The following is a 26,454-nucleotide window of genomic DNA, read 5'->3' as shown; positions in this document are numbered from 1 at the left end:
ATAAATTGTTTGTAGCAAAGCTAATCCTCGAGTATTTTATAATACGCAGATATAAATTGTTTGTAGCAAAGCTAATCCTCGAGTATTTTATAATACGCAGATATAAATTGTGTGTAGCAAAGCTAATCCTCGAGTATTTTAGAATACGCAAATATAAATTGTGTGTAGAAAAGCTAATCCTCGAGTATTTTATAATACGCAGATATAAATTGTGTTTAGCAAAGCTAATCCTCGAGTATTTTCTTTAAGACTTTATAACCAGCAGCTGGACTAAACAATAGTGGATCATGGACTTAAGGCAAACACGATGATTGTAACTAAGCTGGTTAAACCACAACCAGTATTTCATGTGAAACTATTGATTTCCTGAAGAAATATTAGCTTGTCCTGAGCAAAAAGCTTTAGTACATTGATCTGAACGATGAGTCACCATGGGCTCAACGTGAAGCTGGAGTCACGCCTGGAAAATTACATTTATAAGTATGTAAGTCACGTGACCTACACATTTAGCTAATGACGATCTATCAGCAGTGTGGTATGGTCGGTTAGCCTGGTATGATCGTTCTGTAACAAATGTAGCGCATTCTGGTATGCATAACTTATACTAATGGCTTGTTCCACGTGTCAACATTCTTCTAACTTTAAATGCTACTGGGTGCTTGTATTCAAAACTATTAAAGCGATTAATAGATAAGTCAAGAATGTTGGAGTTTCTATACTTTCTACTTGCTGCTTAAATTATTCTTAAGTTTTGTGTGAATAATTCAAATCAAGGATCTGTATGATGTTCTCCATATTGGGAAGAAGTTGGAGGCGTGGGTTCTGTAACTATTCCCTTAATGTGGCCTGGAGGAACAATTCCAGCTTCACTGGCCCTCAGTGTAATCCAAAATTAAAGAAACTGACAAAACTGATATGATATTAGTAATATATATATTACCATTGAATCATAAAAATAACACAAATGTTCACTTATCAACCTATTTCAACGAAACTGTTTGAACAACTCTGGGAACAAATAATAAAAAGTTTTGCAAAAATAAGTATGATGTAGAGATTGCAATGCCAAAAATCCATACATAAGTAGCCAGTTAGTACTAAGTCAATCTCACAAGCATATGGTTACAAGCCACTGTAAGACTGTATAGCACTATTTAGTTGAAATGTTATTATTCAAACCTGAATTCGTGCAACTGACAGGAATTCAACATTTAGCTGTAGATAAAAGCTACTTGTGGATAAAAAAGGAATTAGATTTGTCTCGGAACGAATAAATAAATATTTTATAACTCAGTGTTTACTAAAGATATTAGTGATTCGTAAGTAATTTTCAATGTTATACTAATTTCAATTGAAATGTAAGTTACTCACAGGTATAACTAAATCGTTTTTAGATTCAGTTGCAGAATCACTGAACTGTTCCTGTTATCGTGGTGGAAATTTTGGTTTAAAGTTTCAGTTGACATTCAAATTTAAAGGAAACAACCAAGGATGCTCAGAAAGGTTAATCTCTTCATCTCATATCACTGAACAGTTAGTACAGAAACTTATATACACCATCAAAATTATGAAACTTTACATATACATCTGTCCTAATCCATTTTAAAGTAATATGTTAAAGAAAAATTATTGACTCTCTAATAGAAGTTGTTGTTGTTGTTTTATATACCCCCAAAAAATAAAACTGTTGCAATATTTCATACACTACATGATTATAAATGTTAACATGAATGTTGTTTCATACACCACATGATTATAAATGTTAACATGAATGAGCCCAGATCTCTATTATTTCTTCCAATAATTTAAAATTTCCAAGCTTTTCCGCAGTCGTGGGGATTTTGTTATGTTTTCATAAAAGTGTTTTTATTCTTCTTTAATAATAATGTTTTGAATTTGAGAATAATTGGGAAAATAGTATATTTTATCTCATATTTAATACACACAAAGTCAGCCAAGTCCCGAAGCTATAAATTCATTCAAATCTATAAGACTTCGACCAGCTGTGCTCACATTGCTGTAATGGATTGAGAAAAGAGCCGACACTCTGGCTTTCTTGGAGCTCCGATTAACGATCTACACATTCTCGTTCTTCAAGAAGTTAGGGTTGCAGATCAGGAAATTGTAACAGCTAGGGTAGATTTTGAAGGTGGGGATGAAATCTTACAGCTTATTTCACATTAAAGATGTGATTTAAGTAAGTAGCAGGACGAGAAAAAAAAGCAATATATATATATATATATATATATTGTATTATTTGTTTCTTTGATATCAATAGATAAGTTTTTATTTAAGTATTTATTGTATAAGTATGTAGCTGTATTTTGGAAATGTACTTAAATGAAACAAAAGGTTAGAGTAATGATTATACACTCCAGTCAACATCCTGGTTACTGAGCTGTCTGTCTAATTCCACACAAAAAAACAATTATACAGAAAGAAAACCATAATGATTCCATGATTTTCAATTCTTAGCGCATCAACCGCGCGCTCAGCTGCTGTTGTAATATTCACTTAAGGTCTGGCTGGATGGTAACTAGGGTTTGATTTCATCATTAAAAAAGTATCAAAACAAGTTACAACGGAAATAATCTGAAAAACAGGAGAACGGAAGCTACAATGCTACAATTTTTAGTGTTTTTTTTTGTTGTTGTTGTTTCGACCAAATCAACGAAAATTTAGAAGTTTTTATTTTAAAAAATCAATAAAATTGAAATTCGGTTCAATCCAATACTAGAAGACCATATGTGTATTGCTTAAATATTTGGAAGATATTGACAGCATAGTGATGGCGAGTATGGTCAATTTAATTTAATTTAAAACTCATCATGTTACGTTTACAGAAAACAAATTAAAAACTTATACTCACTATTTATGGTATAGTAGTACCTGTAGTTATAGCTTTTTAATATTCTATCCATACAAGTTAATGACCCACCAATCCGAAACATTTACTTTACTGTTAGTTTGATTAGAGAACAAATTAACTTGATTATAACAGTTAATTGTCCATTTCTTTAACAATAGATATAAATTAATCGACATTGCATAACGGGTGTACACTTGTCAAGGAATATTTTTAAAGTACTGCAAACAAGTATCAGCATTTATTCATTGTTAAGCCTATCTGTTAACATAGTTCTTTCGTTTGCTATTGGTTAACTATTCGATCTATGGATATTTAAACGTGTTGGGGTAATTATAAATAACAGGCGAGGCCGAGACAAGTTCATCCTAATCAATAAGTTATTGCTAGTTAGATTTTTTGTGTCAAAAGTGCAGTGGTGAATAACGAAAATTAGCTACGTGTTTCTTTCTTTCTTTTTTTATTATTACCAGGCCTTCTTGTGTGAAAATGTTACTTAATTTTGTGTAAATAAATGACGAAATTTAGTGACAATTTCGATAATTAATTCTGTATTTTCACAGCTGAGAAATTCCCTTAAAATCTTCTATTCACATCATTAACGCTCGAGATTCGAGTCTTTCTAGTATGTTGAATTTAACATAACACTTACAACTGATATAACTACTACAAAGTTCTTTATACAAAAATATTGAAGAAAAGCAAAGTCATGACAGCTGACATCAACGAAAATTATGTTACTAATTCAATCTGTTAATTAATTCTAAGGCTGATTTCTGCCTCAACGACATTAATTTTAATTTTCTTCAGAAAGCATATCACAAGAAATTTACTTTTTGGAAAACAGTTAATTAATTAAAATACTTCTAAAGTAACTGCATAGCTGTTCGAATACAACAAAGTAATACTTCACTGCTTTTAACCCTTTTTTATCACTTTTTTTTCTAATACTCAACAAAGAATTATTTATAAACATATGCGTTTACTTAAACAATTAAAAAAGAAAAGTGTTAGTTATTTATATTTAAACACAAAAATGTGAATAATATAAGTTATTTTTACATATATAAATCGTTTGTACAACAGTAACTATAAAACTCAGTGATAAAACTCAGACCAACAGAAAAACAGTTAACCACGTCGGTTGAAATTAACAATGCTTAAACTGAATTATTTAAAAATATTGATTTTATAAATACCCAGTTAAACGTTTTCAGAAAAGTTTAAAAGTGGACCAATAAATTGTTCTGTGAATATTTAAATATACACCAGTAAGTCCACTTTTTCAATGCGTAAATGTTTTATACTCGAACTTACAGCCAATATATTTTTTGTTATATTTAATGGTGACGGAAGAGATATTGACATGATGAAAATACGTAATCGACCCATCTCTCTCTGTGTTTTCATTTCGAACTGTATTTCTGTTGGCCAAAATACACTTAAATCAGCCACAAATGATTGAAAAATCTCAATCTTAAAAACATCCACAGATAAGTATCCTGATCGCCATTCTTTTCCAGATTGAAACTATTGTTGTTTAAAGTGCATCTTTATATTTGATGTACAAGACGTGGATTGTAGCTGTTATTGTGTAACGTACATCGTTACGTTGGGTGTACAAGACGTGGATTGAAACTATTGTTGTGTAACGTACATCGTTACGTTGGGTGTACAAGACGTGGATTGAAACTATTGTTGTGTAACGTACATCGTTACGTTGGGTGTACAAGACGTGGATTGTAGCTGTTATTGTGTAACGTATATAATTATGTTTGATGTTTTCTAATGGTAAGAAATCGTGAGTGTGATGTTTCAAATGAAAGTATGACTTGTAAAATTCTTCACAATAGATTTTTGAAGAAGCAGAAATTTATAATTACGCAAAATTATAATATAATATGGGAAAATTCATTTTTAAATATAACATTTTCATTAAGTATTTTAAGCTATGGTAATTCATCTATTGACTAACTGTTGTTCTTAATAATAAATGTGGGAATTTATCAAGTGCCCTTTAAATAACTCATTTGTACAAAAACCCACGATACCGATACGATTTGTTAAAGAATAAGGACAAAACATCTAATGATCGGTTTTATCATCTTTTAACTTCCCAATATGGTTACTATATTTATTGGATAAATAATATGATTTTATTAGAAAACAGGATTTGGATACCAGACTTTTCTGGATTGTTATGTTGATCATTCTAACTCATGTTTTGCTTCTCAACTTCTTTGGTCAATATGTCGACATGCCATTCGCCACAAACCTTCGTCGATCACCTGCTCTAACCAACATTGATCCAACCATACTAATCTACTTAGAAGATTTATCATCCCCCACTTTCTCTAATTTGAGATTCTTGTAATTTTATTGTCTTTAACTCCTCTATTTTCCTTCTTTCTTATCCTTTCCACTCTTTTCTAACCTCTTGCTCTCACTTTATCTTTCCAGAAACTAATTTCTCTATTTCAAATTAATTCTCAGCTAGCTATAGTCATCAGTCAGTTTAACAATAATCTTTCCAGTTTTGTATAAAAAAAACTTATTTACTCTAAACTTAACTTTTTATTTTTGTTTGTAGTTAGAATTATTGTAAAACCTACAAAAAGTGCAGTCAGCTTATGTATCAGTAAATTATTCGGATTTAAATAAAATAAAGTAGTTATCGAATTACTACACATTTATTTATGTTACTAAATATATAGATGACAAACAGACATACAGACAGATTATCTAAAAGTTTATTTTGGTGGAATAATGTAAAAAACATTGAATGCAAACCAGAATATATAGAAATGACGCCGGTTAGCGTTAGTATTAAATTTACTTTCCGTAGCTTCTTTTACTAGGTTATATTATATAACCCTCCATTCAGCTTAAAACACACAGTATGGTGATGTATACTCTTGTACGGGTATTACACGCACCGTGTGGTTTTTCCCTATGTGATGTAACCAGATATCAAAGTTACAATATTGATCTATGGAATGTTTTCAAAAGTGTATTAAATAAAACTGATGACAAAATAATATAATACACTAAACGATTGATCTGTAACACTTTAAAATATTTTTTTTTACTATTTAAACTCCATACGAAACGTTTACTACTACCGTTGTTGTTTACTTCGATGAGGAAGGTTGTAACGAACTAATGATCTAAATTATTGGAAACTTTCATTTCTCACACTTACAGTGATTAAGGATGATATTTCTACTATGAGCTTCATGTTTAAAATTATGGTTAGAAATTTAATCAAAATACACATGTGCAAAGATCTGTGTTTGTGTTTTCATAAGTTATGCGATGCTGGAAAACTCAAAGGAAGAAGGGGTGCTGATTTATGTTTTCTATATAAATAAGTTCATGTCAAAAAGGTTTCTATTCCTATAGGACTTTGGTGTTTCCAGAAAATGACTTATGTTGTTTGCGTTTTATTGTTCAAGTTTCCAGAAAATGCCTTATGTTGAACATAAGGCATTTTCTGGAAACTTGAACAATAAAACGCAAATTTTCTGGAAACTTGAACAATAAAACGCAAACAACATAAGGCATTTTCTGGAAACTTGAACAATAAAACGCAAAGAACATAAGGCATTTTCTGGAAACTTGAACAATAAAACGCAAAGCGCCTTATGTTCTTTGCGTTTTATTGTTCAAGTTGAGAGTAAGAGTGAGTGTTTGTTGCAACAAATTTTAGCTATTTTTTAAGCCATCCAAAAGTTTCCATATTGGATGTTCACAAAACTGACATTTTAAGCTGCTAACAGTTAATATTCATGCGTTTTTCCTTTAAAAAAGAAAGAAAAAACTTCTCGAACATCTCTCACTCTCTCCCCCTAAGTTATTGGTAGACTAACCCGATATCTTGAGCTCTTTGCGAACGAACACACTGCACGTGACACGGCGAATACAGCATAACTGCCACGAGACCACACGAACTGACAGCTCACAGTCAAGTAAATAGTTTTCTTCATTTAACTCTGAAGATTTTAGCTTAATCAGTTGTATTTCCTTGTTGCTCAATAATTATAATTTTGTTTTATCTGCCTCTTCACTGTCTGATGGCTTTTTGACTGTTTTTTTTTCGGCCTTTTGGTGAGAAGAAACTATCTACAGACGAAGAACGTGCAGCCATTTGTATCCAGTCCTACTACAGAGCTTATTCAGGACGTAAAAGACAACAACAACAACAACCAGATTTATCGGACACTTACCCAAAGGTAAACTGCTAAATCAGTTATCTGTGCTTTGAATCAAAATCATCGTGCATGACTTATTAAGGGTTCGTGCATTTTCATCAGCACCGTGTGTCCTTGTACTTTAATTAAAAGAGTTCCAGTTCGCATGACATGTGCGTTAAACTTTACTCCTATATAACAACAACATAATAATAATAATCTCTCCGTCAAACTTTTAAAGATATTTTACTATTACAAAGTTATTATGCTTTTCATCAGACGTATTTATTATTGGACTTTAAGTTGTAACTTGTATAACGTTTGTAATCCGTGAATCTATAAAAATAATGAAACTGATAATATATATTGATAAGAATATTGTCCAAGAAATCTGGAGTAGTCTCTCAAGGACCCGAAAAAATAAGCTTGAAATTGAGTTTGTTTGTTTGTGGAAAAGCAGTGTTAGAGATATGTAAGTAAGAATGAGTTTTTCAATCACCTCGCTGTAATATGTAAGAAGATAGTAGTATGTATATGAGAAGATCTGTATTATGGATCCGTATGTTTAAACCTTTTCGTCATAACTCAAATGATATGATTAAGGTAAAAGAAACGACATTTATACTAATGAACTTTTACTTGTAGAGTGTTGTTTCGTCATTAAATAACTGTATTTATTTCAGCATTCATAAGTATTGCTTTAGCTTAAATACCGGAAATATTATCTTTATATCATTCACTATCATGAAGATTTTGTTATTAACCTAACCAAGGCGCTGAATCGAAGACACTATTGTCTCTTTTATTGTAAATTTCATATTCTTTGAGAAGTTGATCCTGTACTACTTATGTTACGATATCTTTATGAATTATAAAGTACGTCTTATTGATGACTTTTCACTCATTTTCGTAGACTTTTAACTTAATAATCTTTATGTAACCTCGTTGACAGTGTTATAATATGCTCGTGCTTTACCATCCACCCTGTAAATACTCTTTCAGTACGTTTTAATTTATATCAAGAAACGTTAATTAGTTTAATAAACTATTCTGAATAGAAGCTAGAATGTCACAAAACTTCAATCGCTTTTTAATTCGATGCCTAACGTTGTCAAGTACACTTGAAAGTTTAATACTACCAACGTTTTTCGAAGAAGCTCTATTGTTTTCTTTAATTTCACGAGACCTTGACCAATTACTTAATAATGTAAACAAAACAATTACACTTAATATGAAAACATAATTAAAAACCACTGTATGTTGAGAAGTTCATACTTTAGACATTATCATGCTTCGTGAAAGATTTTTCTTAATTATCAGCTACCTTAGTTAAAGTTTGTTTTTATCGGACCAGAACCATGCAGTACCTGAACAAGGGAAGAGCAAGCGGTTTGATATTTCCATGCACGTGATGCCATCTTTAGTGTCCAGTTCGTGGTATATATTTTAACAACTCTTGGAAATCTTTAAGTGCTTTCAGTTGAGACTTTTTCCATAATATAACTATGATATTTCATATCAGCTGTTTGTACAGACTGATTTGTTTTTTTAATAAAACATAACTATCGGCTGTTCAGAACAGCAAGCTAGAAATCCCACATTTTCGCTAGTTAAGGTTTCTAATACTAAACCTGGATTCCGATTTTACTGTAACTAACTACATTTATCAAACAAAATTCAAAAGAACGATGTTTCACGGTTCAAACTGCAATCACTAATTAAATTGTGGGTAACGTTAAAAAATAAATATATATATATATATACACTAAACATTTACCTTGAAACACGACTAATAAACCAAACAATCGAGAAAATATGTCGTCTGTCTGGTTTAATACAAAAAAGTAGGAAAGCTATTTATACGCACAAGTTGCAAAACTAAAATCATGAAACTAAATAAAACTAAAACTATTTACTGTTCTTTAATGTATCTTTGCAGTATGTTTGCAGATAAGCGCAAAGCTACACAATGGACTACCTGTGTTGTGCCCACCACCGGTATCGAAACCCAGTTTTTAGCGTTATAAGTTTCAGACTTACTGCTGAGCCACTAGAGGTCATCTTTAAAGAGTTGTTATTGTATAATCACATAAACTGTGTCTCCGACTCTTCTATATTGTAAGCTTTGTTGCTACATTGTTTCACACAGTCTATTTACAAACAGTGCATTCTGTAAAATGTTTTTTTCCGCCAATCTAGCATCGTGAAAAATTCTAAACTTTGACACACAAAAGTTATTAGTTTATCTGCCATTAAATAAAAATTTAAATTTTTAGGTGATTTTTTAAATCCCCGTACTCAACTGTATGTCCAAATTCTAGTTGCTTTAAACAAAAGACCCAGTTTTACATAAATTTTCAGAAAGCATAACTCTCTTTTTTTTACAGATAGTTTTTCTTTTCATTATAACTTTGATAGAACAGGAAACAGTTAAGTTTTCGACATATTCTCACTTAACGAGTTTCTTATATAAATCCTGTTTACGGTATCTACTATAAATAATATAGTTGCTGTGTGGCGTTGCTTAGAAGTCTGCCTTATAATGATAAAAACACGCTGACAGTAGCCTGACATGAGAAAAGCTATGAATTGAACAAGAGCATTGACAGGTAACATTAATTTTCCACTCGCTCTTGTCGAATCGTCCCCTAAACTTTGAACTAAGCAAGTTTATGTTCGATTTGCATTATTGTGTTACGTCGACAACCTATCGCCACCCGCTACCCCACTCCAAATTAAGAATAATCACACACGGGATGATTATTATACACAATTGATTGACTTCAACGTCGTGCAATTGCTAAGACGAAAGAAGCGGCTCTGTTTTTGTTATTAGCGGACATCTAGAGGGAATCTGAAGAAATTACACTTCGAAGGGTAACGTCTGTTCATGCGTGGGAAGCTTTTTGGACTTCATTAAACTATGCAAAAATTTAACTAGGAGTACGGAGGTACGGACGACGTCACCATATGTGTAAGGGAAGGGTGAATGTAAATAGTACAATGCATTGCAAAGATATTGGGGAAATGGATCTGTAATTCCTCAAAATCCCATCTCAGACAGCAGTGTTTATGTGTATGGTTTTGTGTTTGAATTTTTTCATTTGTTTATAGTACCGTCACCTTCTTGAGTTTTAATACTTGCCTCCTATCATTTTTTTATAGTACCGTCACCTTCTTGAGTTTTAATATTTGCCTCCTATCATTTGTTTATAGTACCGTCACCTTCTTGAGTTTTAATACTTGCCTCCTATCATTTGTTTATAGTACCGTCACCTTCTTGAGTTTTAATACTTGCCTCCTATCATTTTTTTATAGTACCGTCACCTTCTTGAGTTTTAATACTTGCCTCTTATCATTTGTTTATAGTACCATCACATTCTTGAGTTTTAATACTTGCCTCTTATCATTTTTTTATAGTACCGTCACCTTCTTGAGTTTTATCTTGCCTCTTATCATTTGGTTATTGTACCGTCACTCTGTTGAGTTTAATGCTTACCCAGATTTTGAAATTGTCTCTAGATCTGATGTCCCTTCCTACATAAGTCGATCGGTTTGTCATTTTTGATCAGACCATTCAGCTCAAAACGTCTTTTGTATTAGAGGTGTTTGGTAAGTATCACGTGTTGTGCAATAGAATAGGTTTACATTTAATATAGCGTCATATACTTGGGAAGGTGACTCGAGTTTGTTGGAAGTGCGCAGGGAGCTCGAGAGATTGTTTTTCCCTAAAGTGGTGGTAATTGGATTGGAGATCTGAGCTCATATTTCAATGTAGTGGTGACCAGGACATAATGGAAACTAAAAAAATAATAATAATAAATAAATAATACGAACGAAATGAATGTAAAAATATGTATAATGTTTAATTACCAACTTTCATGACCTACTATTTTTCACTTAATCTATCTTATCTTTAAAACTTTATATCCAGATACCAAATTCATTTTAATTTATTTATCTGTTTGTAATGAGTTATTACTTAGGATAAACAAAGTAATTCAAATTGAGAAAAGAAAAAACAACTTTTGAACTTGATCTGGGAGGCAAAGTGGGTGCTGCCACCTGTATTAGGGTTAGGGACCCCTACGCCCATGCATGAAGCATAAGGACAAATATTTTCTTAGGTAGAATATATTTTAGTTTTGTTTGTGTAAGAAATACTTCATTTAAAGCACGATTTACAGAGGAACATATTCTATGTTACTCTTGGAACTCCTTTAATAAATCGCTGTGTACCATCTTTTGACCATCAATACATAATGTTGGCTTCACTGGTAATCCAAAGTGGAGTGTCGACTTGTGACAACTGGAATAAATAATAATCTTGTTTGTTTATTTCAGAATTTTCACGCAAAGATACGCGTATAGCCAACTCTTGAATTATCTTATCTTGTCGAATTGTGGGATTTGACTGTCGCTCTTGTATTGCATCTACGGCTCCAAAGTGAGAAACGCGTTTTTTTGTTGTTGTTGTTTTGTTTTTGTAGCAACGAGCCTTGAACCGTCAGATTCACATTCCGAGTACATTAACTATTAGGTCAAACTTGACTTAAATAATAATTACAACTTAACAACTTAATGAAATAGTCGTAATTAATAAAAGTTCAATATTTTAGTAAACAGGTGGTTAACTTCTGATTCTGTGAAAGATCTGAGCCGCTAATGATAATCTAACATTTTTTTGTTTCTTTATGGTAATACAACAGTTTTTGTTTTTAGATATTAATGCAGTAGTATTTTGTTTTACTGGATGAAATGGTAAACTTTTCTTTCTGCATGGTAATCCAAAAGTAGTTTTATTCCTGCGTGGTGGTAGCTCAAAACCGTTCCTTTCTAAGTGGTAATACACTGGTGTCTCGTTTCTAAAGGGTTAATGAAAATTTTTAGTCCGTACATGATAATACAAACAATCTTCTGTTCCTGTATGGTAATACAACATTCATTTGTTTCTATGTGGTAATACGACATTATTTCTATAAGGCAATACAGTAGTTTTTTATTTACTAGTAGCCTTAGTTTGATCATATGATGAACAGTATTTCTTTAACATATTGAGTTATCTATTTGTTAAACTAGCTGCTATCTGCTAACCTTAGATTTGAATGTTCACGCTATCTGTTAACCCTAGATTTCAATGTTCACGCTATCCTATTATTTACTGAATTCGGATTTTTGTTTTTAATATATATTTAAATAGCCCTTCTTTTGCATACAGATGCGTATCTCAATCTTTTAGAAAATTGCAACAATAAGCAAAAGAATGAAAAACCAAAAAACCAAAAAAAAACTTTTTTTTAAACTATAATAATAATTAATATATTTCAAAAAATATTTTTCTCGATCGACTACCATATGAAATTATAAGATAAGAACGTTTTTTTGTAGTCGAGAAAATAAAATATTGTTTAAATTAAGTTATGATTAAGTTTCCTGACGTTCTATATCACTGACCACCTAATTCGTTAGGCTCTGATTTTAATGAACAAAGATAACCTATTTTCTTCAAAAATACATTTCTATAAGCTAAAAACCTTAATATAAACAGCTGTGTCTTTCCTCTCCGGGTACTTCAGAGAACGTTTTATTAAACTTTAGTTACTTGTTTTATCTCCTTCCCAAGTTTTTCTCGCCTTGTGTTTCTTTCAGTATTCTTTCAAAATAACAATACAATAAACAAAACAGCGAGACCAACCACGCAGCCAGTACCTCAGCTAACTTCTAGAACGTATCTAGCCTGAACGCATATAGCAAAGAATGCCTGAGCTTCCCAGATGATCACTGATTATTCTAAAATTGGTCCAAATTTATGAGGCTGTAAAACTTTTAAGATGGTGACAAGCAGTCAATAGGCTACAATTTTCTCTTTCAAATAAACCCACCAAACAGGTAATAAAGTTCAAGTGTCAAGTTAACGGTCCTTCCCACGAGATTAAATTCCCACTGAACTCATCCTTTTTCAGCTTCCTTTCAAACCATATATTTTGAGGATTCCCTTGTTTACAATTGGTGCGATTAATCTTGAATTGCTCTAGCATGAGTGTTGTTTCCTTTTTCAGGTCGTAACACGAAATTAAACAACTTACTTTGATAAACACTTCAATATATGTATATAACGTTTATCTGTTTGTTGTTTAGGGGAGGAAACGGATTATACAAAGCGATCAATATAGCCTATTTATAATTACAGATAGATATAGGACTCGTAAGTCAACAATTCTCGTGAAACCTGGAACTCTGCTCAATACTCGTGGATAACCTTCTACTTCGATTCTCAGAACTTTCATACTTAACATGAAATCCGCTTATAACCTGATATTCGGTAAACAATACTCAATCTTATATTTGATATTTTACTTTCAGATAAACTAATATTCAGTACGCAGAATAAGATCCTAAGATTGTGGTACTCGAAACGTTTCTCTCAAGAAACCTGATACTTACACTCAATCTTCATTACGTATAAAATCCGATACTCAGTAAATGACATCAAAACAATCTAGTATTGAGTCGATACATGAATAAAGTATGCTGGAACTCGATATACAATACTTAGATATCCTCGTATTAATATATGACTCTGATACACAACTCTGATAGCTTGATATTCAGTGCACGAAGCTAATATGACTCAATACAAAGTACTCAACTCTCAACTAACCCGATATTCAGTACATGCTTTTAATAAAACTTGATACTCTGTACATTACTCTTATATAACCTAGTACTTACTACAGGGCATTCTGGTAAGTTGGCACTAAGTAATATTCTGGAACTTAGTACATGATTTTCGCTTATTCTTATTTAGTACAAGATTCTCTAATAACGTGGTGTTCGTTACATAATAATAATACATGATAATACGGTTTTCGTCGCATGACTCGTTGATAATTGTTGTACAACTGTCAGATTAACGTGTTTTTAAAAATATTCGTGCTTTATTGCTCACGAGTTCTACGGTTTCCACATGTTTACCACGTGTATTCTAATAAAGAAGAACGCACAAGAGCCTTATAACATTTATTTTTCTCTCTTGTTACTGTTAGTGTGACTGCTATCTCTTGACTAAGGTTTCACAACTTGTATTTGCTTTTGCTTAGAAAATAAAATTGAATCTTTCTTCAAAATTTCCTCAAGCGTTGTTAGTTGTTACCTTGAAGTAGTTCAAACGTTTGTTTCTGTACGAATACCAAATCTCTTCACCATAACCATCCTTTTAGTGTATCGAAATGTCACGTTCTCTTTCATTAGAAAAACGCCCATGCTAAATTTAAACTATAGTAGAAAATTATGTTTACTTCTTTAAATTAAGTAATGAAACTAGAGCAAAAAATTCTCAGTAGGAAGAAGTAGTTTTAAAAATATCCCTATAGCTTAAAACTTTGAAAAAAATTAAACAGCCGAACAAAAATACATCTACCTTACTTTATGTACAGTTTTAATCTGTAAAACAAACTTGATTCCTCTCAATTACTTATGTCTCCATCTGGTGTGTATAAATTACCACTGTTAAGTTCTTTGTGCAATGAAATTCTAGACAACTAACTGCCGACCATCTATATAATAAATATATATAAATTAGGTATAAATTACTACAGCTTATAATCAAAACCCATTGTTGTCATGATGGTTGAAACGTTGCTCCTTGTAAAAATCAAACTTTTCATATCGGTTGGGTGGTTGTTGTTGTTAAGTACAAAACTACACAATAGGCTAACTGTGCTCTGCCCACCACAGGTATCGAAACCCCATTTTTAGCGTCGTAAGCCTGCTGACTTGCCACTGAGTCACTGGGGGGTGGAGGTCAGAGTCTTGGGATTGATATATAATTTTCAGACCAGATTTCTTACTTAAAAATAAATAAATATTATAACTGAGCAGTAATGTAATACAGATGTTTAATGGAGTGAAATTAAAATTGGAGGTAAAATATGAAGTGGTTCCAACAAACAATGAAAAGCAAAGGAATAAAACCATTAACTGAAAAATGTTACTTTTCCTACTTCTTTACCGACCAATGTACGACAGATAGAGGAGAGTATAAGATGAGGTTCAGTGAAAGTCCATTGTTTCAGTCGATTGACTAAAGTATAATACTATTGATAGACTATAAAATAGCTCGTCTTCTTGAATTTATGTTCAATACCCGAAGTGCGACTTTATTACAGTATGAAACTTTGTTACTAAGTGTTGGTTATTCATTTCGACAAGTGCTTGCAACGCCTTATTAATGTTTGTAAAAAAAAGAAAAGAAAAAGTCTCTATGAAAATCATTGTAAATAATATTGAAACCACAACCAGTTAGTGCTTTAAACATTCAGTTTCGTTGTTGGATTATATTCATTGCCATAAATTATTTGTTTTAGAATTTTCACGCATAGTTACACATAGCAATACCCACGTATAACCGTCCCTAAGTTTGAATTGATAGAATATAGGGAAGGCAGCTATTCAATAGCACATACCACCACCAACTATTCGAGTACTCTTGTTTGAACGAATACAAGAATTTGACCATTATTCTTATAACGAACCCAAGGCCCCAAAGTACGAAGCACAATTTTTGTGGCAACAGGTCACGTGCTATGAACCCTGTGGTTCCACAGTCCGAGCATGCTAACCACTAGATCACACCCGTCCTGTATTGTTATTAACATTAATGCAGATAACAACATAATAAATCTCTGTTGTTGCGCAACTTGACCAAGGAATTCAAACACCACGTCGCTCACACTCTGTTGTATGTAGAACCTATACACCATTTCGCCATCAGACACGGTTCTGGGCTGCCTTCTTCATCTCGCCCCAGATCATTCCCATTATCCTCATCGAATGATCTTCTCCAAGCCAACTTTTCTTTCGAGAGATTGTATGGTGAATTTGTCCACTGATTTTCTGAGGTATATGTCCAATATATCCCATTTGCTTTTGGTGATGCGCATAATTGCATCCGTCACCGAAGGTGGGCGAAGGTTATGTTTTCACCTCTGGGTGTTTGTGTGTGTGTCAGCACGATTTCTCGAAAACGGCTGAATGTAGTTAGATGAAAGTTGATATAAATTTGGACTCTTATCCAACTTTGAAGTGATTAGTTTTTGGAGGGTCAAGGTCACAACAAGGTCAAAAATTCAAAAAATCTCTGTCTGTTAAATGGGGACAGATTTTTCACACTATTTTTGCTCTATAACTCGGTCCAAAAAAATTGGATGTTGATTAAAGTTGTTGAACATGTGTAGAATATTCTTCCCCTTTGTCCTGCCAAAAATGCTCAGTGTTTGTTGATAACGACGGACATGCGGACACATTTTTATATTTTTTTAGGGTGGAATATAATCAACGCTGTGTGACAGAAGTATGCGCTCTACTGAGTGCCTCTCTAGTTATTATATTGTTTACATGTTAACATACGTGATATTACTCGTATTTATTAGATTGTTTACATGTTAACACACGTGATATTACCCGTATTTATCAGATTGTTTATATATTAGCATACGTGTTTGAATATTTATGAGATTCCTGAAGCTATCTCTTTGTACCTCACTTTAAAATATGCTGTTTTAAAATGCATTTTACTCCAAAATATGTTGTTTCTACAAATAAACCTTAAATACATACGAAAATATCATCTTATAATTCGTGTATGCTGTAAGATTAGTTTTTAAAAGTGGACAAATGAAAAATATGTAAACTGCATTCAACAACTAGAAATATCTTTCTCTAAAACAAAGTATTTTCATTTATTTTGAAAACGATTGTTTCTGATTAAATCTTACCACTCCGTCGTTCAATTACATTACACGTTAGAACTGTCTTCCCCGCGAAGTGGATTCCTGTACGTGGTGAGGGGACCTCCCAGGGAAGGTGCTGTGTTATCAGTTACCTCCTCTGGGATCTGAACATCCACCCACATGTTTGCAGTGCGTGGCGACCCGAGTCGGAGATCCTCACTGGTTTCTCCAGCCAAGGAGTTTCTGCAGTGCGACGTATCTCCTCTCGTAAAGAAGGAATTACGCTGCCCACCAATGTTCTTATTTGGACATTTACATTGCCACGTCCACCTGCGGCTGTCAAGTCAGGTTATCTGAACTCTAAGGTATGGAAATATATTTCCAACCCTCTTCAATGTTCCCAGTGTCAGCGGTTCGGTCATTCGAAGGCATCATGTTATGGTTCTGTGACATATGCTCGTTGTGGTGGCAAAGACCACGACGCCTATGAGTGTGAACTGGACCCTCACTGTGTTAATTGTAGTGATTCTCGCCCTTCTTACTATCGATCTTGCCCTAAGTGGGCGGAGGAGAAACATGTACAGCATTTAAAAACTGTTAATAACTTTTCTTACCCCGAGGTCGGAAGTTATTGTTCTCTACTTCATCTTGGACATATGCTACTGCACTATGCTCCACTGCTACAGTGAGAGTGCAGACAAACCTTTCTGTGCCTCCATCGGAGTCTTTTTCGCATCATGTGAAGAGTCTTTTGCCCTCAGTGAATAACTAAGTTGACAAGTCAGTGTCTCCTCCTCTCTCTGTCCCCACCATTCTATTGGTGTCTGCTCAGATCCATCTTCTTCAGACCCGAGATGCAGAACAATTATTCGTTCACGCCCTCAGTCTTTGGGATCTAAGTATAATGACAGAGATCTGCCCACTCAGCAGACCTCCTTCTAGTAAAGTAAAACGGCGTGGTCGTAAACAGAAGGGTTCCCCGCCCGGTTCTTCTCCACCTAAGTAAAAATGGCCACTTTGATACAGTGGAACTGTCGAGGTTTTTGTTATAATCTGGATGATATTAACCTTATCACCCTGGGTATCCTTTACTGCACATGATACAAGGTTTTAGTGTCTTACATTCAAAATTTTATAGAATAGCATAAAATCTTAGCTAATAATTCATATTTTAATAGTATACAAGTTTTGAGTTCTTAATTCTACAAGGGAATATTTAAAAGATCCGGAATTTCCACTAGTGTCACCCACATAACACTTTCTCTTAGCATGTCATCATCCCTATTTTATCCACCACCCCTCGAAAAAGTACGAAACTAAGCATACATTACTCTCTATAAGATCGTTATTGCTCAGACAAACCATACTTTTTATAGTCCTCTCTTTCAGGATTTGTTAATAGTTCTTTTAGGTTTAATTATATATTACCTATAACCGATAGAAAGTCAAGGTTTTCATCTATCAAACGACATACTATATAGGTTGTGTTCTGAACAAAGAAGAGTCAATTTCGCTCAGAGTAGCAACATCATTCTCATGGGAAGTTAACGACTAGCTTGGATGAATTTGTAACGGCTCTTGTTGCATGGTTAGAAAGGCAGAAAAATTTTGAGAGGCAAAGGAATTTGTCTACTTTTTGGATATAGTCTATATTTTTTGGTGAATTATTATTAATAATACTATAAAAAATTAGGATTAACTGTTATCGACAATCCAGAGCAAGAAAAAAGAAGATTGGGTAAGTACTTTATTTCCTGTTTTTCACATTTATTCTTTATTTATTGTTATAAAAGTAACTAAAATCTAAAAATACCGATCTTTTTAAGTTACTTAAGACTAGATTAGGTAAAATAAATAATAATATAATTAAAATGGTTAAAGAGGCACGCACGCGAGCAGCTGTGGGCAATGTAATTCGATAATGTAACGTGACCTACACATTCTCTGAATGATTTACAACTTTGTATGGCACTGATAGTAACTAGATATGATTCAAAGGGCAATAAAACAATAAAATTTTATTAATAATACTTCACAAAAAATTTTATTTTTTTTCTATGTGAAAAACTTGTACACATTATATTGAGAGTTATAAATATTAAATCTATTAAGACTTTAAATGAATACAAAAAGGTCACGTGGTCGGTCAAATTGACCAAGCCCATATTGAGAGAGTTAAGGCCTTGATCAATTCCTATCATCCCTATGTCTTTCCTTACAGGAAACATTCCTGAAACTTGCTGATACAGTCACCTTTCAGCAGTTTTCTTCATACCAGAATGACAGGTTGTGTGATGGATGAGTGCATGGAGAGGTGGCACTGCTGATCGACCAGCATGTGCCCAACTTGTCAGTGTTACTCGATACCCCTTGGAGGCCATAGTCATCCGTGTTTCCTTGGGTCATACCATCACTCTCTGTTCTCTCAACCTGTCTCCTAGAAAGTCTTATGATCAATCAGACCTTGATCTTCTCATTGAACAGTTGCAATCTCTTTTTTTTTAATCCTGGGAGACTTTAATAGATACAATCTCCTCTGCTGGTGGTGCTGATATTTATGGGAGGGGTTGTTCTGTAGAGCATATGCTCTTGGATCACAATCTTTCTCTCCTCAATACTGGTTCTTATACTTATTTTCATGTACCAAGTCAGTATTTTACTGTCATTGATCTATCCATCTGCTCTTATTCACTTTTCTCTCATATTTCTTGGAGGATTGACAGCGATCCACGAGGCAATGATAATTTTCCTTTCATTTTGAGGGATATTGGCTGTGATCGATGCCACCCAACCCGAGTGCCATGGTGGAAGTTGTACCAGGCCGACTGACTCTCTTTCACCTCTCTCTTGGAACTTGATCCTGCTGACATTAGTTTTCCATTTATTAACGACTGCATGAAGGCAGTAACTGATTGCTTCGTCCAAGCAGCTATTCATTTTATACTAAAAACCTCAACACATTTCCCATGGTATCCTCGTCCATGTTGGTCTCCAGCCTGCCAGCAGGCACAGAAGGCTCAGGAATAGCCCTGGGATAGTTTTTGCAGGTATTCCACTCTTTCCAGCTGCATTGCTTTCCAGTGGGTCTGTGCCCATGCTCGGCAGGTCAGACGTCAAAGCCAAAAGGAATCTTGGATAAAGTTCACAACTAGCATCTCTTCTACTGCCAGTTCCAAAGTCATGTGGGACAAGATTTGGAAGGTCAAGGGGAGGTATTTTCCCCATCCCCTTTCTATCTTGCTCTCTAATGGCTAGGAAGCTGGTGATGTACAGAGCATCGCTGATACTCTCAGCAAGAGCTTTTCCCTTTCATCTAGCACTTTTGTTTCTTCCCCCTGCCTTCTTGGCCATCAAGTCTCGGGCAGAATGATCATCTCTTTCCTTTCGGGCTGATCATCTTTGAGATTATAATCGACCCTTTACACTAGTGGAATTGAAGCTTGCTCATCATTGGTCTGGCAGTACACTGGTCGAATCTAATGATGTCCACTATGAGATGCTATGCAATCTCTCTCCTGCCTCTCTTGCTATTCTTCTGGTTGTTTTTTAACTGGATGTGACAGGAAAACGTTTTTCTTGATGTTTGGTGCCAGGCTATTGTCCTCTCTTTCTCTAAGCCTGGAAAGGATACCAAACTTCCTTCTAATTATCGTCCAATTGCTTTGACTAGCTGTCTCTGTAAGGTTTTAGAGAGGATAGTTAATGCTCGTCTTGTTTGGTTCATCGAATCAAACAACCTCCTCTCGCCTACCCAGTGTGGGTTCCGTCGACAGCACTCCACTGTTGACCACCTGATTTGACTTGAAACCTCGATCATGAAAGCCTTCCTCAAGAGGGAACATCTTGTCTCTATGTTCGTCGACCTTGAAAAGACTTACGACACTACATAGAGGTATGGCATTTTGCTGGATCTCCACTCATATGGGTTGCATGGCCGTTTATCTATTTTTATTCAGAATATTTTACTGGACAAGCGATTCCAAGTTCCTCAGGGCTGTGTCTTGAGTGTCACACTTTTCAGTATCAAGATTAATGCTATCACTACACAAATTCCTCCTACTGTTGCAAACGTGTTCTATGTCAACAACTTCCTCATCTCATGCTGGTTGTCAAACTTGAGGTCTATTGAGCAGCAGTTTCAGACAGACCTCAATTACTTGTTGAAGTGGACCACCAGAGCAAACGGTTTTACCATTTCTTTTTCCAAAACCATTTGCATGAATTTTTGCCACCAGCAGAGCCTACATCCTGATCCTTAGCTCTGTCTTGGTGATGTTATTCTTCCTGTGGTTCCTGAGGCAAAGTTCTGGGGCTTATCTTTGACCATAAGCTTAATTTCATTCCTCATATAAAGCAGCTAAGTATCCAGTGTACAAGGGCACTAAACATCCTTCATATCTTGTCTTCCACCGTTTGGGAGTGGATCAATGTTCTATTGTGCCCTTATTTGATCCAAACTGGACTATGAGTCTCTGGTCTATGATTCTGTCAGGACCTCGGCCATAAAGATGATGAACCCCATTGACCATCTGGGGCTTCAGCTATGCACGGGGGCTTTCTGCACTTCTCCAGTCCAGAGTTTGTACACTAAGTCCCACGAACCTTCTCTTCACCTCTGCTGGTTGCAACTTTCTCTACAGTATGCTACCAAGCTTCGATTTTTACCACAGCATCCCACCTGGGGTTGTGTTTCTTCCTTAGCGGACCATGCTCTTTTATAATAGATGGTTTGCAATACCCTCTTTTGGCCTTCATATCCAAGTGCAACTGGCTGAGTTGGGTCTGACATTGGATGACTTGCTGTCCCCAATGATCAGCCCATTCCACCATGGCTTATTACCACCCCCAGATGTGCCCTTTCCTTGAATAATTTGAGAAAGGTAGATACTCCCGATTAGAAGTATCATCTCTTCTTTACTGAACATCTTTTGAACCATCCTTCTATTCCCATTTACATGGATGGTTCGAAATCAGGTAACTCTATAGGCTCTGCCATGGTTTTCTGTTGCTTGGTAGTTGCTTGCAGGATCCCCTCTACAGTTTCTCTGTTCAATGCCGAATTGTATGCCATTTTTCTTGCCCTGGACCATGTAGAAGTTATGCAGTACAACGATTGTACTATTTATACCGATTCTCTTAGCTGTCTACTGGCTCTGGAATCGCTTAACGTTAGTTTTTACCCTGTTCTCGTCGATATTCAATAACGACTAGCCCATTTTTCTGTATTTTCTGTTTCCATCCAGTTTTTCTGGATACCTGACCACGTCGGTATTCCCGGGAAAGAGCTCAGCTCGCTGACACCGCAACTAAGTCTGTCTGCTCTGGAGCCGCCACGGCCGTATTTGTCCCATACATGGACTAGGGTCTTGTATTCAAGGCGCGTCTTCGCGCCAGTTGGCAGTCGACTTGGGGTGAGCAACGTCATGACAAGCTTTTCCAGATTAAACCTTCTGTTGCTCTTTGACCATCTTGTTTTCGTAAGGATCGGAAGGAGGAAGTTGTCCTGACTAGGCTACGCATTAGTCACATTTTTTTACTTCATCGTTTTATTTCATCTGGTACTGACCCACCAATGTGTAGTCTTTGTGACACTCAAATCATAATAGCCCACATTTTACTGTCGTTACGACTGTGAGCGGCGGCACCATTTTAGACTCTTTATATCTTTTCTACAGGTTTATCCCTGACGTTGGGCAGTGTCAATGGCGATGGTGTCACTGTACAACTTCATTGTTTTTGTTAACTTTTTAAGATCCATTGGTCTTTTTTCATTTTATTTGATTCTTATACGTGACTTTTGGACATTGTTTAGTTTTTAACTCGATATATTTTTACATTTTATAGAATTTTACTTTTATGTCTTTTTTACCGGTTGTTTGGCGCAGATAGCCTATTGCTTTGCGCCAAACAAACAACCAGCCAAGAACTGTCTTTGCCTTCGATGGCTCATCTTGATGACTTGTAATGCTAAAATTTGGGGTATGATCCTTGCGGTAACCACATCGCAGATAGCCGTTTATGCAGCTCTGCGGTGGAACAAATAAAAACAATCTTTGTTATGTGGTATTCATTTCTTTTTGTTCTTGTTAATACTTTCTGAATAAAACAGACAAACATCATACAATGTGACGTTTATTCCGCGATGCACATATGAGAAGTAAAGTGTTGTATATGATCACCACAAATAATGAGAACTGTTCAGGTTTACTTAGCGAAGGGATTAGTGTGTAATGTAACTTCGCCAGTTTAAATGAAGAGACTCGGGTGTAAAATACACCAGGAACTCTTTATTTACAAAAAAGGCAAAAAGTAAATACAACTCCACTAAAAAAAGTATCTAAATGAAAATTCACAAAATAAAAACTGAAGGTGGAATAAGGATGTAAAATGAGAATGAAAATGAAAATAATTACCACGTGTGATCGCCAGTAAACTAGAACAAAAATCAAAGACAAGGATGGAGCAGTACTTTCCACGTAGATCTTGACTCTTTCAAGTCTCACAACGATCTCTTGAAAAATCCAAATCGCTCTCACGATTTCCATAGTTTTCTAAAGTAAATATTGAATGCAAACATAAATGGCACAGGAAGACAAACAGCTTAAAGCTTCAGGAGACGTAGTATTGCCGAAATTGGATGGATTAATGGCAGTTTTAGTTTTGCAAGATAATTCTTTCTAGCTTGTTTTCTTGCTTTAAACATCTTTCTCAGATTACAGAAATACCAGTCTCCACACGAAATTATTCCTGGCTACGACACTTTATATAGATCATACATTTACTATTTTTCAGTCACAAAGTCATGTTGATATTTTAAAAGATATAATAATAATAACAAACAATCTAATATAAAACTTACTGCTGGTAGGTGAACAGAAATCGTCTAGTTTATTTTTAGACACCTTAGTATATATCCAATAGGTAGTTTTGAAGTATTTGTAAGTCGTAAACCGACTTTTTGGAGGACTTTATACTCATTTTAGTAATTTTATTTCTAAACTATTCGAAAGAAATTTGGTCAAAGTGCTTATTAGGCGCTTCTACAATTATTTTATGTTGCATGATTAAATAGGTTACATTAAACAATTTTGAAAGCTAATAACTGTTATTGTAATATCAGTGAAATTCTAACTGAACTAGCTTTTTTTAAAGATTTTGATATAGTTTGTACCAAAACAAAAAAAACAATAGTGACAGTACTATCATAGTGACAGTACTATCATACTTAATACAATAAGGTGGTTGATCCGGGGATGAATTTCTCCTCGGGTAGAAATATGATGTATGTTGAAGTCTGTTCCAAAATTAAACATTTCTTCATTTTAATTAAGGATGTGATTAAAGGTATCATTTGTCATTAAAAAAAAAATACATATTCTGCTTGCACGGAGAAACATATAGGTTCTATCGCCAGGTGGCTCTATCGACTCGTATAAAATAACACATTTCATGGTAACTTTAAGATTCGTGAAGCATTATATGACGTGCTTTAACGAAGTGTAACATTGCTTTCACTAATCAAAATCTACGTGATAGTTAGTCGAGCTGAAAATTAAGAGAAATGAAAAATTCGTAAAGTTTGACAATTACAAAGCTGAAACTAACATTAAATTATTAGAATTCGAAGATGCTACTTCTTCTCGTGCTGCAAGCTGTTTATTTTTCCTATGGTTTTACCAATCACGTGCACAATTCTATAAATCTGACTCTATTTCGTCCCCATGTGGCAGTCGTAAAGTGGCCTCAGATCAGAATGATATTAGTTACGGATGCAGTTATCCCGGGTGATGATGAATGAAATATGGATTAGCTCCTGCTGTAGAAGCTAAATCTCGAGGCTAAATTTACTACATGATTTATAACGGATTTCTTGGCTCTGAAGAGACTCCGATATAAAATACAACAAAAACGTTTTATTGACAAAAAAAACAAGAAGAAAAATAAATACAACTCCACTGAAAAATTATGTAAATGAAAACTAAATTTGGTACAGAACTTATAACGGACTTGTAATATGGAAAGAACATTATATTCTATACATATATGTGATAGCTCTTCATCACTAAAGTTATACGTACAATGCATTCTATTGTTAAAAGTAATATTAAAGGCCTTTTTAAACATTGACTTTTCTTCGGGTGGTTATTTCCTTTGTTGAGACAGGTTTCTGATCCGATTCTTGTATAGATCCAGAAACAAATTAGTTATCAAGACACACGGTAGTCTATCGTGCAGCCAAATCAACCTGCAGGACACTGTGTTATTAATAGGAGTGATAGTTTAGCGACTTTCCACCTTCTGTATGTCAGATTCTGATAAACGAAACAATCACATATTTTCAGAAGATATGGTCCACTGGACTCTTACTTCACATACCAAATTTCAAGGCAATCCTTTAAGAAATACATGAGATATAACATCTCCAATTTTGATTGAGTTTCTTCCTTTTTTTTTCTTCGCACGAAAAGTACTGAAACTTTATTTGATAGAAAAACATACTTAACTTTTCTGGATTTTCTTTTTTTTCCAATTCGGTACACTGATAGATCTTTTCAACCTACAATTAAGAGTTTCATTTGGTGTAAATATAAGCCACATGTGAAAAGTTATTCAACAAAAGTTGCTCAAATTTTACATATTTTTGCGCACGTCTATGCAAAAAGTCACGTCAGCTATCGGTCGAGCATTTTTATTATAGCTTCACCTAAGCGTTTTTAGTTTTATGTCATTCGGATTAAAGACGGGTGATTTAGAGCAACAAAACTACAAGGTGAAAGGACGTGCAGATACACAAGTATTGGTTTGGCCAAGCAAACTAGATTAACAGTTTCTAGCTAAAGTTTTCAACAGAATTGTATGGGTGGATAGTTATTACTGATTATTCGTTACCAACTTTTCAGCACAAATTTACTACATTTTATAAAATTCTCCTAATTAAAGAGCGTTTAGCGTCACGTGATATCTTAAGCAATTAGCATAAGTAATGATGCTTGATATGGCTGTACCGATTGCATGTGGTGATGACAAGAAACTGTTGATCTAAATTCCATGGCGATACTTTAAAGGAAGCTATTAACGCAGTCTTAGAGGGAAAAACTACTACCATATATTTTAAAAAACTTGGTTGGTTTTGTAAAGTAAAGGTCTGTTTCGAATAATAGGATTGCGATCCTAAGGCTAATGTCGGTTACTATCGAGTGTCACTTTATTACTTGCTGTAGCTTGTTGGTGTGTATTGACATAAATTCAATATATCTAATCAAAAACACCTTAGATGTGAAAAAGAGAGTGCGGCCAAAAAACGACTGATCGTGCGACTTAAAGGAATGAAGTCAAAACTGGTAGCTACACTTATAGCATTGATAAAACATTTACAGCAAATACAAGTGTAGCTACCTGTTTGACCGCCAATTTTGACTTCATTCTTATAAGTCGCCATTCTTATAACTCGATCCTTTTTTGGGCCGTACATGTTTTTCACATCTAAGATCATATTTTACATTAGTTCGTAAGTCGTATAATACTAATAATAATTATATTAATACAATACTCATATGTTATATATTTGTTTTCTTATATCAATATGCGGCCCGGCATGGCCAGGTGTCTAGGGCGCTCGACTCGTAATCTGAGGGTCGCAGGTTCGAATCCCCGTCACACAAAACAT

General features: G+C 34.4%; 1 protein-coding gene across 2 annotated transcripts in view; it reads left to right on the top strand.

Annotated features, from left to right (window-relative positions):
* Positions 1 to 26,454, top strand: part of LOC106472046 — a 128,503-nt gene that overhangs the window by 24,749 nt on the left and 77,300 nt on the right. For both annotated transcript variants that reach the window (XM_022401482.1, XM_022401477.1), the window contains exon 2: positions 6,982 to 7,098. In XM_022401482.1, coding sequence (XP_022257190.1) covers positions 6,982 to 7,098 — 117 coding nt within the window. The remainder of the gene's footprint in view (positions 1 to 6,981; positions 7,099 to 26,454) is intronic.

This window comes from Limulus polyphemus, unplaced genomic scaffold (genome assembly GCF_000517525.1).
Source record: "Limulus polyphemus unplaced genomic scaffold, Limulus_polyphemus-2.1.2 Scaffold117, whole genome shotgun sequence".
Lineage (NCBI taxonomy): Eukaryota > Metazoa > Arthropoda > Merostomata > Xiphosura > Limulidae > Limulus > Limulus polyphemus.
Note: the sequence above shows the minus strand (reverse complement) of the source record. Positions and strands in the feature narration are given on the sequence as shown.